General features: G+C 56.5%; 1 protein-coding gene across 2 annotated transcripts in view; it reads left to right on the top strand.

Moving 5' to 3' along the window:
* Adgrb1 (adhesion G protein-coupled receptor B1) overlaps nt 1–15003 on the top strand; it is a 70912-nt gene that overhangs the window by 38115 nt on the left and 17794 nt on the right. For both annotated transcript variants that reach the window (XM_060389280.1, XM_060389279.1), the window contains exons 18-19: nt 8152–8293; nt 13251–13354. In XM_060389280.1, coding sequence (XP_060245263.1) covers nt 8152–8293; nt 13251–13354 — 246 coding nt within the window. The remainder of the gene's footprint in view (nt 1–8151; nt 8294–13250; nt 13355–15003) is intronic.

Raw genomic sequence — 15003 nt, 5'->3', positions numbered from 1 at the left:
TGCCCCAGACTGCTGGGCCTTTGTCTGCAATGTCCCCATCCACTCCCATGGGGCATGTGGACTCATAATGCCCACCACAAGGGAACCCTGGCCTGTACCTGTACAGAGGCCTTTGTCTGACTACCTGGTTACATGGGCAAGCTCCCATCATGTTGAACCTTGGCTTCTACACCTATGAAATGGGCTGCTGTCATGGTTGATGATGTGCTGAGTGTCAGGAGGGCATCTCAGCAGGAAGCCACATAGACACAGTGCCATCTCACAGGCCAGAGGGCCATGCTGGCTGGCCTGCACCTTGGCTGGAGGGTGTAGGAGCCCAAGACCACAGCATAGGGTGCACAGAAGCCCAGCAGAGCACAACTGGAGTTAGTGAAGCCGCAAGGAGAGGGAGGTGGAGAGCAGGGCAGAGAGTATGCAGGGTAGCGGCATGGGGGTCCACTTCTGTAACCACCATATCTATTTGTAGCTGTGGAGACTAGGTTCTCTGGCCTCAGAAATGACTTAGCAGGGGTAGAATTGGTGTGGGTCCTATTCTCAGATTGCAGGGCAGAGGGAAAGGAAGACACAAGGGAAATACTTTCCAATTAGCTGGGAGGCTTGAGTGATGTGGGAGCCTGCTCCTGGCCCTTGCCTGGAAGTGGTGGAATGATGGAGGTGACCAGGTCTGCTGGATCAAGTGAGCAGTGAGGTGCAGAAAAGAGGGTGGTAGGGCACAGAAAATTGTGCAGGCTGTCTGTCTGTCTGCTTTTACTGCCCTGGCTGATGAGGGAGCATATTGAGGCTTCTGAGACAGGATGCACCAGCACTGGGCTGGGTGTGTCCAGCTGAAGAAGACTGCTGAATTCTGGGTGCCGTGTTCATCCTCAAGACAGGCTGTTGTTGCCAGCAGGGCAGTGCCATACTCATGGCAAGCAAGTGGGCACTGGTGCCTAGCACAGTGGACAAGGCGATGCAACCACGTTGTAGAACTTTGCCTGGCTCGGATGGTCTCAGCATTGGTGATACATGCAGCTGACTGCACGTGGGGACATGGTGATGGTATCTGTGCCGTTGGAGATGATGCTCGTGCCAGCCTAAGGATGTGGTGGTTGAGGGAGGAGAAGGGTTGTGTAATGTCTATGGTGATAGGGACCAAATAGTACTGCTGGGGTCTGTGCACTGAGTGGGAACAGTGGGGAATGTGGGGTGGTGAAAGAGACGCCGATGACAGGGTGGTGGTGGTCACAGCCACGTGGTCCGTGATGCTCATGCTGGCGAATCCGGGGCTTCTAGTGGCGAGTGATGCGCCATCGTTCACGGTAGTGACGTTGTGGATGGGAGTGGTGGAGTGATGGGTGTGGAGGGGTGCATTGATAAGGTAATGATGACAGTGTTCTTCTATGGATAATGGCATTGGCGATGATGGGGTGCTGGTCCTGGTGATGTGATAGGAATGATGGCAGTGGTGATGGTATTGACCGTGTAAGAGACATGTTGGCAACGTGGAGCTGGCTGTGGAGGTTATGGCTGTTACATGATGGTGGCCACAGAGGGGGAGTGTCAGAATAAGGTGGTGGTCATGAAAGAAGTGTGGGTGGAGCAGCAGTGACTTTGGAGGTGGTGTCATAATGGAACAGTGGTTATGGAGGTGGGGTGCTGTCGGTGAGGAGGTGCTATCAGAGATGGGGTGAGCATGCAGGGGGTGTGGGTGATGCAGTGCTGGTTGTGGAGGTGGTGATGATACCATAGTGGCTCTGGTGGCCATGGTGGTGATGATGTGATAGCAGCTGTGGTGGTGGCAGTGATGGTGGTGACATGGCAGCAGTAATATAGTGGTTTTGGTAACATGGAGGCAGTGGTAGACATGGTGGAGGTCGTGGGAGTGTGTGTGTGTTGGCAGAGGGTGCGGTTAGTGGTAAATCCTGGCTAACTGCAGATGCTATTGGCCTTGGTTTATTCAATGTCTTGGTGGCAGTTTTGAGGGTGAAGGTGGTAGGCACAGGTATTGTGGGAGGTGGCTCGCTCTGGAAAGATTTGCATGCCCCCTGTGGACATCAGCTCCCTTTTCCCATAGCACAGGTCATGAGTCAGGTCACAGCAACCATATGGGCATGCCAGGGCAAGTAGGAGAGGAAGGCTTACACCTGGAATCCTGGGAAGATGTCTTGGAGATGAGGCTAGATTGGCTAGGGTGGGTGTGAGGTATGCATCATCCTAAGCTAGGGGAACACCAGGAGTGAGTGCCCAGTGCCCAGCTGGCATCAAACCTGGTGGAATGTGAAGGCTGTGGAGTCTGGGCAGGAGCCTTTTGACTGGCAGAAGGATGACAGGCCAGGTGGATATCTCCCTAGGAACCATAGACAGGAGCCTAGGAGAGTCGCAGAGGCTCGGGGCATCAAGGACCTTCCTGAGCCAGGTGCAGTCAGCAGGAACCTGTTCTCCAGACCAGGTCATTTTTGCCAGGCCATGGAGATGTGTCCACTGTCCCACAGACAGCCATGACCTAAGTGTCCTGCCTGGGTAATTTGAGAGGAGCCACTAGGCATAGAGGGGACAGTCTGAGACCAGAAACCCCAGTACAGAGTGTCTGGCGCCATGTAGGAGAGAAGAAGAGATTAGCGTCTGGGTGGGGGTAACAGGAGAAGCTCCAAAGGCCCTGCACAGACCTGAGGTGCAAAGAGGGGCTCAGGTGGTCCCCATCTCCATAGTTAAGGGAACCAGACTACAGGTGTTTGGATGTCAGAAACCCAGGCCAGGACTAGAGTCTCAAAAACAGCAAAGGAAGGGTGCCAACTCAGCAGAAGGGTGGAGTGGCCCAGGGGCTGGGCATAGTGGTCCAGCCCTCCCAGGAAGAAAAGACTGAGAGCTTGGGCACTTGACTGGGCCTTCTGGAGGCAGCAGCACCCACCTTTATGTGCAGTAAGAAGGTGGTAGATGGGTCTGGGAGATGGACACTCCTGATGGAGGAGGTGTGACTAAACAGAGTGGGACCTGAGATGGAGATGGATCAGGGAGCGATTTCTGGGCTGCAGGTGGAAGCCGGCTCCTGAAGACTCTCGGGGGCCCAGTTGAGAGCCCCTCAACCGCAGAGGCTTCAGTCGCACTCCTGCCCAGAACCCAAGATCCCCCACTGGGGTGCACTGTGCCCACTCCTGGCTGTTTTATACCCTGTGGGTGGACACCTTATGAGTCATTCATACTGGGGTGTGAATTAGCCCATCAGATCCAAGGGGACCCCGACAGGCACAGTCCCAGAATAGCACCTGCTCGTGGGCTGGCAGGAGGCATCACGATGCAGTAAGGGCCCTTGCTTAGTGGGTGGGAGGTGGGCTCCATGCACTCTGTGTGCACTGTCCCCTCATGTTCCTCGAACACACGGGCCCTACAGAATCTATCATTCTATGAGCAAGTACAGGTTACTGCTTATCTCTACTGTCTAGCAGGTGGCTGAGCTCCGAGTTGGGTAGGGTCAAGACTCTGTTCACTTCTCCCTTCTAGGCTGGGCTGGGCTGGCAGAGAGCAGGAGAGCAGGGCCGGAAGCTGAGCGTGTGGTCAGCTGCAGGGCTTGTCATAACCCTGAAGGTCTTCCAAACTTCTTGGATCCGCCTCTTTTGGACACTACTGGAGGTGTCTGTAGGGAGATTCTGGGCGGTCGATTGGTAATGCCTTTCTTGTACCACTGTCCCTGGAACCTGGGGATAGGGTTGTGACACCTGCTCTTGGAGCTGAGGGTGTGGGAGGCTACACTGGCTTGGGGGCTACAATGGGAGTTGTGACTGTTCCCAGGTTTAGAGAGGGCTACCTGGAGCTAAGGTTCTTGACCAGTGTGGCTGTGGTCTGGAAGATTGGAGCCGGTCCCCAGTGGTCCTGTACGACTGTGGGGAGCAGTATGGCCTTGGATTTGTGTGAGGATAGAGCCTGGGAAGTCCTTCGGGCAGAGGATGAATGATGTGGGATGGCCTGTGGAAAGCGGGGCTAAGGATGATCAGGGAAGCAGAAGCCAGGTGACCGATCCCAGCAGGTTCCCTTGGAGGGCCAGGCTAACAGGAGGCAACCACCCTAACAGAGGCTGCTGGGGCAGGTGAGCTACAGCAGGTGCAGGTGCTGGGGAGGCAGGGAGTGGGCACATTCATCATAGAAATAATAAGTGAGTTATATTCACAGAATCTTACTGGGCCTTCATCCTTCCTTTCTGCCTTACTTGCCTGGGGTCTGTACTGTATACCTTACCTTATATCTGCAAGGCAGGCACTGACTGGGACCTGTCAGGACCTAAGCTTGGGGTAGTGGAAGTCGGATCAGGCCAGGAGACCATTGGAAGTGGAGTGATGGGACAGAAACTTTTCTCCAGGGCCGCATTTGCTGACATGTACATCATTGGGCATCATAGCAGCAGCCAAATCATAGCAGCAGAATCTCCATGATGGGGAAAGGTCATTAGTGTCATTGAGAGAAGTGGGCAGTATCCAGACCCATCCTGGGGCCCTGGGACAGGAGACCCTTTCCTGAGACTTGACTGAGGGTTACAGGCCTCCACTTACACAGGAGGAGGCTTATGACCTCAGACCCTTGCTATTCCGTGCCCAGGAAGGTTTCATTGTCCCAGCTGCTTGCCTAGTCTTGGATCTGTTGCCAGGACATGGGGGCAAGTATGACTGACCCAGATTCCTTACTTCTGGTCTAGAATGGGGACCTGGTTGGGTGACCCAGATCACGTTTCTGAGGCTCAGAGGAGAGGTGTCAACAGCCTCCATTGTGGGAACAGCAAGCAAGCAAGAAAAGGATGCTTGTGTGTGCCGCAGCTGAGAATAGACATCCCTGCAGCAGGATGATTTTAAGTCAGACTTGGGGAAGAACTTCCAGATGTTAGGAATCAGGATCTGTATATAAGAAGATATCTTGCTGAAATCTTTTGGAAGGAGGGATGAGAGTTTTCCCCTACCTTCAACAGGTGGGGTGTCAAAAGTACAAAAGTCTACCCGCTAGGGCAACCTCCACATCTGTGCTGAAATGGCTGTGGTCTGGGGCTTCAGGGATGGCTCCCTGGATTCTCAGACAGAACTCTCCTCCTGGCTTGGGGCCCATCAGGGATTCTGGGTTGCTGAAAGGGCCTGACCAGATCTACCTTCAGCCAGGGTTCAGATGGGGACAGTTGCGGGCAGCAATAGAGAAAAGCTGGAATCTAGGCCCCACTGCCATCTTGCTGTGTGGTCAGCTGTACCCCCACAGCTTCCTTTTAGTATCTACAAAGCTGACCTGGAGCTGTGGCAGAGAATGGAAGATGAAACACACAGGTGCCTCAGAGCAGAACGGATGTTGGGGAGGGAGGTGAGGAGAGGACTTGTCCCCGGGCTGCACGTGGGGTGCCCACGATACTCCTGACACACGTGGCACTTGACTAGAAGGGTAGGCAGGCAGAGGCGGGCCCATATGGCAGTCTGGGCAGCTTACAGAGGCTAGTTCTGCCCTCTTTCCCCGCCAGCCTCAGTGGCTGGCTGGTCTTCTGGGTCCACACAGGTACTTTCTCTGCTCCCCACAGCCTGGGACTAGAGAGTCTGGCCCCAGTGACCCTCAGCTGGGTAAGGCAGCAGCCACTCTCCTGCCCCTGGGAGGCTAAGCTAATTGGTGCCACAGCACTGGTCCTGGGCAGCACTGGCTCTCAGGCTGGCAGTCTACCAGGAGGTGGCCAGCAGCTGTCGGTCTGGCGCCCTGTGGACCCGACAGGGCTTCTGGGAAACTGCCAGGCTACCAGCCAAGCTCCCCTCACCCTGTCTCAGGGCGCTGTCTCCTGAAGTCTCCCCATCAACAGTCAGGCAGGTAGGAGAGCCAAGAGCTCGGTGGCCTGTTCTAAAGAGCTACCGCATGGCCAACAACATGGACAGGCCAGTGGTGGCATGCTGGCCCAGCACACAAGGCTTTCTTGGAACATGTGCATGCTGGTGATATTTGTTAGTCTGTGCTGGCCTTCTGTGTCTGGTCTGGTTTTGTGGTATGGGACTGTCCCTATGCTACCCCTAAAACTTGAGAGAGGGTACAGCCAACCAGGACTCCATGGCTCCTGACCTGAAGGGTGGGCATGGAGGAAAATAGCTAGAAGCATGTCTGGCACACAGTGTGATCTTAGAAAGTCTCTGGGAATGGTGAAGAACCTGGGCTGCTGTTCAGAGCAAGGGTCTTTTGGGGAACCCGCATTCCCTTTCCTGTCCCCTTTGTATCTTAGCTCCTTCCCTATAGGACCTGTAGTCTTCTTTAGTGAGGAAGATGTATTTTCATCCTGGGCTGTTATCAGGGTTGTGTACTGCTAGGTAGGCAGGGCAGCTGGCTGGGGGAAAGGCTCCTTGAGTAGGAGTCATCTTGGTTCCATGGAGTTGGTACTGTGACTGCCCTTTGGGGACCTGCAAAGTTCTGATGGGACGGGGTCTCAAGGCGCAGAGGCGCTCCTCAGGGCAACGATCCTGTAAGTGGAGGACCTATACTTGGCCTGTGTCTACTTCGTATTCTTTCACCTTCTGTGGAAAAAAGAGGGCCCTCAGGGAGAACCCTGGGCCTCAAACCCTGGCATTCATGGGCCAGGGACCTGGTGGCTCGACTTGTACTGTACCTCAGAGTGAGTTGAGGGGATGGGGAGGAGCTCACGTGTGGCAGCCTCTGGGCTAGCCCCAAACCTAAGTACTTCTGTGCCTTAATTCTCTCTGAGCAGCAGAGGGACCCTGAGGGAAATGCAGATTCTATGGGTCCTGTCTCCCTGGGCCTGACTCACCGGGATCTGAGAAGAGGGGGAAGGAAGGAAGGAAGGAAGGAAGGAGTCACTAGGAATTAAGGGAGGACTCGGGCTACTGACAGCTAGAGCTGTGTTGGCTGCCAGCATGCATTCCAGCCAGGCACTGAATTGTGCAGCCCTGTGCTGGGTTGGGGTCCACTCCCTCTTTAGAGACGAGGAAGCTGAGGCAAAGGGGTGAATGGAACTGTGCTCCTTCAGGTAGGAAGCAGCTGAGGCGTTGTTGGAACCCAGGTGTCTGGCTAGTCTTTCCATTCCTAGTGTGTGTATAGTTCGGGCTATGTGTTGGTCAGGGCTGTGCACAGGGTGGTGCCGCCAGGGAAAGCAGCCAGACAAAGAAAACCCACCAACAGTGTAGATAGGAAGGCCCATTCTTGTCTGTGCACTTTACAGTCTTCACTGGCACTGTGGAGGTGGCCTGAAAGAGGCCCCCTGGCCATTGTTCTGGCTGGGAATGGAAGCTACAGCCTGAAGGCTTCCTAAGTACACAGAGAGGACCTCTGGCTAGCCTCCCAAAGCCTTGGACTGGGAAGGAGTGAAGCCTTTCTGGCCTTGGGTTTAAGAGACCACTCCCACCTGTGACTCTAGGAAGCCCAAATTCTGGGGTGCTTCTGGGACAGGAACAGACCCAGTCCCAGAGAGGTGGCCCCTGGCATTTCCTACAGGGCAAGCCCAGCCCTAGCACCAGAGGGTGAAGGATGGAAGCTGGCAACTTTCTGTTCAGAGAGCTGCCTGGTAGGCCCCAGGGGGTGTGAGGGTAGAAAGAGGAGGAGGGGGCATATTCTGGAATCCTTCAGATCCCGGTGCACCCAGAACATAGCTAGCACGTTGCTTAACTGAAATGGGGCCAGTGGAGGCCTGGAGGCAGCAGGAGGGGCCAGGGTCAGCGCGCAGAGGGAAGTTTCCAGCGGCTGGCCAGCTCCCTGCAGGGAGGGCTGTTCTAGTCCAGGACTTGGAGCCGCAGATACCCTGGCGGCCTGGCCTGGAGGATGCGGCCACGCTGCCGCGCGGGATGGAGCCATCCCAAGGTCACCAGCTCCGAAGGGCCCTGGGCTGTGGGGCTGGGGTACTCTGGGGCGGCCCCTCGCGCGCCCCCGCGCCAAGGCCTCGGGCTCGCGCGGGCTCGCGGCCCGGCAAGCTGGCGGGCGGGGCGGCCGGGCCCCGGGCCAGCTCCCGCCTCCCTCCCGCCGCTCCCGCGGCCCGCGCTCCCGCGGGCCGCGCTCCGCGTCTCCAGCGCGCGGCGGGCGGTGCAGAGCGCGGCCATGGGCGCCGGGGCGGCGGGTCCTGGCGGCCGGGCGGTCGCGCGGCGGGCGCAGGTGCGGGCCGGGCCGGGCCGGGCGGGCGCGGGGCCCGCGCGCCGCCGCTGACGCTGTCTCCCGTCCCGCCGCCCGCAGACCCTCCTCCTCCGCCCCCCCGCAGCTCGGGCCCTGGTCGTGGCGCGGCTGCCGCACGGTGCCCCTCGACGCCCTCCGGACGCGCTGCCTGTGTGACCGGCTCTCCACCTTCGCCATCTTAGCCCAGCTCAGCGCCGACGCGGTGAGACCCGGGCGGCGGGGGGCGCGGGGCACGGGATGCAGGCGGGGACAGGAGCGCGGGCGGGCGGGAGGCGCAGGGCCCGACTCGGGCCCCCAGGGGTCCCAACGCCGGGCAGTTACGGCGTCCCGTTGAAGTCCTGGAAAGGGTGAGTGGGAGCCTGGTGGGTGGCAGTGTGGAGTTTTAGAGACCCCCAGGAAGTGACTGCCAGCTGGGTCCTGTCTCAGCTCTCCTTGGAGGCCTGGGGCCTTGAAGACCTTAGAACTGGGGCTGGGAGGCGGGCCTGTGGACCCCTTCATTTGGCTTGCCAGAGAACAGGGGAAGAGGAGCTCCTTCACACAGCGCTTCTGCCTGCCCCCGCCCCAGTGGAGCCTGGGCTGCGGAGGTGGCTGTGTCCCCAGGCAGGGTTCTGGGGGTGGCTGAGGCTGCTGGGCCCGGCCCAAGTCCCTAGACAGGCCCCATGGTCTCAGGGGCCTCTTTTTTTGTTTCTGTGATTCTTGTGGGGGCTGCTGGTTTCTATGGTGACAGCATCTCAGGCCAGCTTGCTGCCTGGGGCTCTGGGTGCTGGCCCAGCCCTCGAGACTGGTGGGCTTTCCTACGGAGAGTGGGGGTAGGAGCTGGAGCTGTAGAGTTCCTGAGCCAGACTGCCCCAAGAAGGGAAAGAGCCAGGGTCGGAACTCTGGCCCCCAGCCCAGCCCAGCTCTCTTGTGGAAGGTGCCTCCGGCTGGAATGGAGGACTCTGGGGACAGGACTTGGCTCTCCTCGATGTGGGCAGACAGATCCTGGCCTTCTAAGAGCTCAAACTCCATGTAGATGCTTGGCCACCCCATTACTTACTCTCTGGAAAGCTGGGGGTCTCATGGCGGGCCAGAATCAGCGGGACTTCAGCAGTTGATCTCGAACTCTTCTTTGTCAGGCATGAAATCTGAGGCCCAAGAAGGGCCAGCTCCAGGTCCTATGGTGAGATCCTTCAGTGGGATTGCCTAGGTTGGCAGGCCTGTGAGCAAGACGAGGGCAGTGGCTGGGCCCACCCTGGAAACTCCCTGCAAGAGGTTGCTTCTGTCTCAATGGCCACTCACGTACATTTCAGGGCTTCTAGAGGCTGGCCTGGACAACGGAGGTCCAGCCTGGGCACCTATGCTGCTGTACGTTAGGACATGAAAGCAGGACCAGAACAGGGGGAATGGCAGAGGCCATGTCCCCACTTCCTTTCTCCCAGGCTGTAAGAGATCAGACTAGGAAAAAAAAAAGGCTTGCTCCTTACACACAGCATTGTCCTGAGTCAGCCTTCCGTCTGTTAGGGTCTCAGTCTCCCTTTGTCCTTATGGAGGAACACTGCTGTTGTGAGTTGGACCCCTGGAGCGGCCGTAGCTGGTGCGATGCTCCTGATGCTGGGAGTGAGCAAGAGGGTTTGAGGGCCGGATCTTCACAGGTAGAGATGACCATAATAGGTGCCTGGGACGGGGAGAATGAGGCCACCCTGAGGGGGGGAGGAGAAGATGGACTGTCCCAGCTGTGCTTTGTGCGGCAGGCATCCATGGATACCCTGGGGGCTTCTCGCTCATCAGGTCAGTGGCCACAAAACAGTGTCTCCGCAGGGTGTCCTTTCAGAGCTCCCTGTCTCTGTAGCCCAGACGAGGCCGCAGAAGCTGAGTTCAGAGCCAGGCGGTACTTCTTTTTCCTCGCTTGTGTGATGGGATAATCATGGGACCTTCCTAACTGAAGGACTCCTCCCACCCACCCCCAAAGCAGCCTGTGTTCAGTGTTGGGCTTGAGCAGGGGGTTGGGGGAGCGACCATTGTGGGTGTGGCTTTTGCTTACTTCCCACCACCAGAATCCATTTTGATCTTTCCACCTGACCCTCCTATCTCACCCACACTGGCTGCCCTAGGGATGAGACCCCACTTCAGATGCTGAGAGAGAAGGGGGAAGGTACCAGAAAGTGCTCCTGTATAAGGTGCTCCTGACCTCCAGCTGGCTTACTTGGCCCCTGCTGACACTTGAATGCCCAGGGCTGGGGGCTTAGGAAAATCCTGGTGGTGCCCTCCAGGGAGGCTGGGTCCACTGGAAGCAGGCAGCAGTTCCCTTCTTCCCAGGGCACATCTAGAAGGAGCATGTAAAGAAGAGGTTTGAAGTGAGGTCCTGGGGGTGCACGGGAGAGCACTAGCCTCGCTTGGGGTAGCGGGTAACAGCCATCCCATTTAGGTGAGAAAGGCACAGAGCTGCCAGGGATATGGCAGATGTGAAAGAACCCTGGGGCACAGGACAAGAGAGAAAATGTGGGTAGGGTGAGAGAGGAAGGGCTTAGCTCCCTGCCAAGGGAAGGAAGGGCAGGAAGGACAGGGCAAAGCCCAGCAGGGGAGAGTGGGACCCTGGCAGGAACAAGCGAAGGACAACCTGGCTGGCTACAGAGAGGTGGCCAGAGCTGAGTTGGTGGCGGCGGAGAAAGACAGGTGTTCCTCTCCCTGGCCGACAGGGCTGGACCAGATAGTTGGAAGCCGCCTCAGCACACCTCAGTCACAGTGACTCGGGGGACTCTTGTCTAAAGGGCCTGAGGTGGCGGCAGAGTGTGCGGCACCCGAGGCTGGGGTTGCAAACTGGTCCAGGCATGTTATGAGGGAGACAGACCTCAGAGCCGGGAGCTGGCTGGGAGCCAGGGTGTGGGCGCAGAGGCTGCTGGGCTGCGGCTGAGGGAGGTGAGTAACTGCTCTGAGTCACACCTGTGAGTGGCGTGTACCACCTGCCTGAGCTTTGTGGCTGGACCGGGCGGTGTGTTTATGGTGCCCGACACAGCCTGGCCATAGTAAACAGAATTCGAGGCCAGTCACCGGTGTCACTGCTTCTGGGACATGCCTCAGACTTAGCCGGTGGTGGACCAGGCCTGGTGTGTAAGTAACCAGGACTATCAGCATGTAACCTGACTCAAGGCTCAGCATGTGACCAGGGTGAGGGCAGGTGTGTGAGTAGGGTCAGGGGCCAGGTGTGGCAGGGTCAGGTAGTGTAACCATGGTTACACTCAGAGTATGATCAGGGACATGTTTCAAAGCATAATTAGGAATCGGACTCTGTGTATGAGTAGAGCCAGGGTTCAGAGTGTAACCAGGATCAGGGCTCGGCATGTGCATGGTCTGAGTTCAACTTGTGACCATCGTCAGGACTCAGTATGTGACTATGGCCAGAGCTCCACCTATGGCAAGGATTGAGGCTCAATGTCTAGCTGGTATCAGTTCTCAGAGTGTGCCTAAGATCAAGGAGCAGAGTGCAATATATCTGGGATCAAGACTTAACATGTGTTCTTGGTGAGGAGAAACATGATAGAGTTTAGATCTTAGTCTCTGAGGTGGGGTTAGTGTGTGGGTACCTGAGAGCTGTAGGTAAAGTGGGACAGGAACAGGAAGATGCTGGCGTTGTGGGCTAGAAGCTACTCTTCAGGAGGTGAGGTGTGGAGACTCAGAGTAGGGAATTCATCAGGCAGCAAACTGACGGCAACTGTGTAAAGTGCAACCAAGGCAGGCCATTGGTGACTTAGGAAACCATTATTCTGAGTGCTTGAGGAACAGTGACAGGCAGAGAACCTGAGGCTGGTTCAGATGGAATGTTCTGACGGTCTCCAGAAGGTGGTGACTTCTTAGCCAGACACATGAAGGTCAGAGGGACAGTGACGGGTGATGGGAACAGCCTGTGCAAAGGCCCTGGGGCATACTGAGCCTGGCATTGGAGCTGATCTCCCACAGTGGGTCAGCCTGGTCCTGTCTCCTCTCTCCAATTTGGGGCCCATTTCTTGTCCTTGGGGGTCTCCAGTCTGACCCTCCTAATAAGGCCTGACATTCTCTTGACACTCCTGCTTTACAGATTGCTGCTATCTCCCAACTCCCATGGCTTGCAGAGTTAACGTTTTTGTGAGTGACCCCGAGCAAACAGGGAGAAGCAAGTGGGCTAGGGGTGTCCGGCGGCTGCCAGGTCTAATGAGGGCAGACAAGGCAGATGGCCACAGAGGTCGAAAGTGGACTCAGTCATGGCATGGGTGCGAGCCACTTGTTCAATTGACTGTGACCTTCCCAGAGCCTTGGAATATCTGCTGGCCACAACCCCACCTGTCCCTGTCCACCTGGCCTCTTCTCACCTCCGACCCAGGTTCTTCACTGGTAAAGGAAAGTGTGATGGGGCTGTGATCCTAGAGGGCTCACGCCTGGAGAATGATGCCCAGCACCTCACCATAGGGATACAGTGCTGTCTCCACTTGCCCTTCACAATTATGCAGAGACAGAGGGCTGGTCACCAGGTCTCCTGCAAGACCCAGAGGCCTAGGGTAATTAGAGGGGCCCGCTACTTCAGAGTAGGTTTGGCTGGAGCGTAGGTGGCCAGCATGTGTGAAGAGCAGGCTTGGTGTTTAGGGCCAGAGCACAAGTCTGCCGGGAGTATATGTGTCTGTATAGATCAGGTAGGTGGGTGTCTGTGGATGAGATAAGCGTGCGGTCTGTGTCACTCTCGGGGTAGAGCCTAGTTAGGCCACTTCCAACCTCTTCTTATTTTGGGATGGGTGGCCACAGGGTTAGGGGTGTTGGCTGTCTGCCCAGTTAGATACAGTGGGAGCTGGGAATAGACGCCGTCCTGGGGCCCCAGTAGTGCAGAGCCACAGCCTGGGAGCTGACTGTGGGGGCAAGCTTGAGTCTGTGCCTCCATCAACCTACCTGTGATGTGGGGTGAAGCCTCCTGGGGATAAGAAGCTGTGACGTGAAGGAGGTGAGGACCATTGCCAGGCATGGCCTATGACTGCCATTATACTGGTGAGGGTTTGTCCTCATCAGGGGACAAAAACTGCCCCTAGGGACTTCCCAGCCGAGAAAGTCAGAGAACTGGGGTGGAAGGGCACAACACCCCGGGGCTCCGTGGGGCCTGGGCCAGACCTCTGTCTACTTGCCATGGTCAGGTCTCACTCCTTGTCTCCCCTGCTCCCCAGAACATGGATAAGGTGACCGTGCCATCTGTGACGCTCATCGTGGGCTGTGGCGTGTCTTCCCTAACCCTTCTCATGCTGGTCATCATCTATGTGTCTGTGTGGAGGTAGGTGCCTTCTCCGCAATCCAGAGGTCCAGCACCCCCTTTCTCTCCCTTGTACCATCTACTCTGGACCATGCTGACCCCTTCGTCCCGTGCTGCCCCCGTTTCTACTCCAGGTTCCTGATTGCTGTGTGTCTTGGGGGATGGAGGCAGAATAGGGTATGTGCTGAATATATGGGTCCCCACTCCTACTGTCACCTGACTACATTCTCTACATACCAGTTATGAGCCCAGGCGCCAGCTGGGTGCATAGAGCAGTTTTCCTTGGCTTACTTGGATTCCTGTGGCTAGTCAGTATCCCTGCGTACCCCTTGATACACTCCCTGGGGTCAGGAATAACTGCCTGCCTCAGGATCCCAAGACTCCAAGGATCAGCAGGAACCCCCGTGTCCACTTCAGGCCCTGCCTGCCCATGTGTAGGCTTTAGGGTGACACAGCCTGACTAAATCCCGGGCAAGTGTGGGTATAGGAGGCTTGCATTGTGTGAATTCTCTTCTGGTTAAAGCATTAGAAGCCCACTCAGGTCACAGATGTGTCTGCACAGATGCCCCCCCCCCGCCCCAGTAGGTCTGTTTAACCATGGGCATGTACCAGTGCGATGGTCTTTTCCCTGCTCAGCAGCAGCCAGCCCCATGCAGTAGTTTACACTGAGGTACATTCATACGTTCAAGGACATTGTACACAGAGCTGCTGTTCTAGGGCTCCCCATGTGATAGCTGGCCCCTGCGACTGGCTATTTCAATTCTCTACCCCGTGTGATGGTAGCCAGTAATCGAAAGTGATGCGCCAGTCACTGCCTGCAGTCAGACAGCAAGAGATCGATGTGACTGCTGGGAGAGGGGCGGTCTAAGTGGCCTCTAGCATCAGGTGCCCTCTGCGTTCTTCCCAAAGGCAGAGCATCCAGAATGCTTCCCATAAGGCTCCCTCTCACCAGCCTCTCGGGATCTCAGAGCATCTGGAGCTTGGAGCTCAGAGGCTGAATCCAACTCTAACGTGGAGAGGAGGCAACTTGGTGTTTAAAGCACCTCTCCTAGCAAGCGCTGTTGGCATCACTATGCCTATGAGCCGCAGACAGGGACTGTTCCAATGGCCAGTCAGGGAGTGGGGGACAGATGAAATAAGGGCTATGCCTACCTCAAGCATGTCAGCCCCCCACCCCACCCCTAAGGCTTAGTTGAGGACCCTCTGCTCTCTACTAGAGTGGTTCTCATTTCCCAGTGGCTGGTGGTGGTTCATGATGATGATGGGTGATGATGGTTATGGCAGTGATGGTGGTGGTGGTAGCCACAGCGACGGTGCTGTTGTTGATGACAGTAGTGGGGTTGATTGTCATGGCAGTAGTAGTGTGGTTGATGATGGTGATTAATAATAATGTGATTATAATAATTAATGATGAATGTGATTAATAATGGTGATTGTGGTAGTGATGATGAGGGTTATGATGGGTGGTGGTTACGGTAGTGATGGTACTGGTGATGGAGATGATGGTGGTGATGATTGGGGGTGTTAATGGTGGTATAGTGATGGTGGTGGTAGTGATGGGAATAGTGATGATAATGATGGTGCTAGTGGCGATGGTGATGATGGTAATGATAGAGGCAGGAATTTGGGGGAGGAAATGGATCTCTGGTTCTCAGGCAGGCTACATGACC

This window comes from Meriones unguiculatus, chromosome 8, assembly GCF_030254825.1.
Source record: "Meriones unguiculatus strain TT.TT164.6M chromosome 8, Bangor_MerUng_6.1, whole genome shotgun sequence".
NCBI lineage: Eukaryota > Metazoa > Chordata > Mammalia > Rodentia > Muridae > Meriones > Meriones unguiculatus.
The sequence above is the reverse complement of the archived record's forward strand: the minus strand, read 5'-3'. Positions and strand labels throughout refer to the sequence as shown.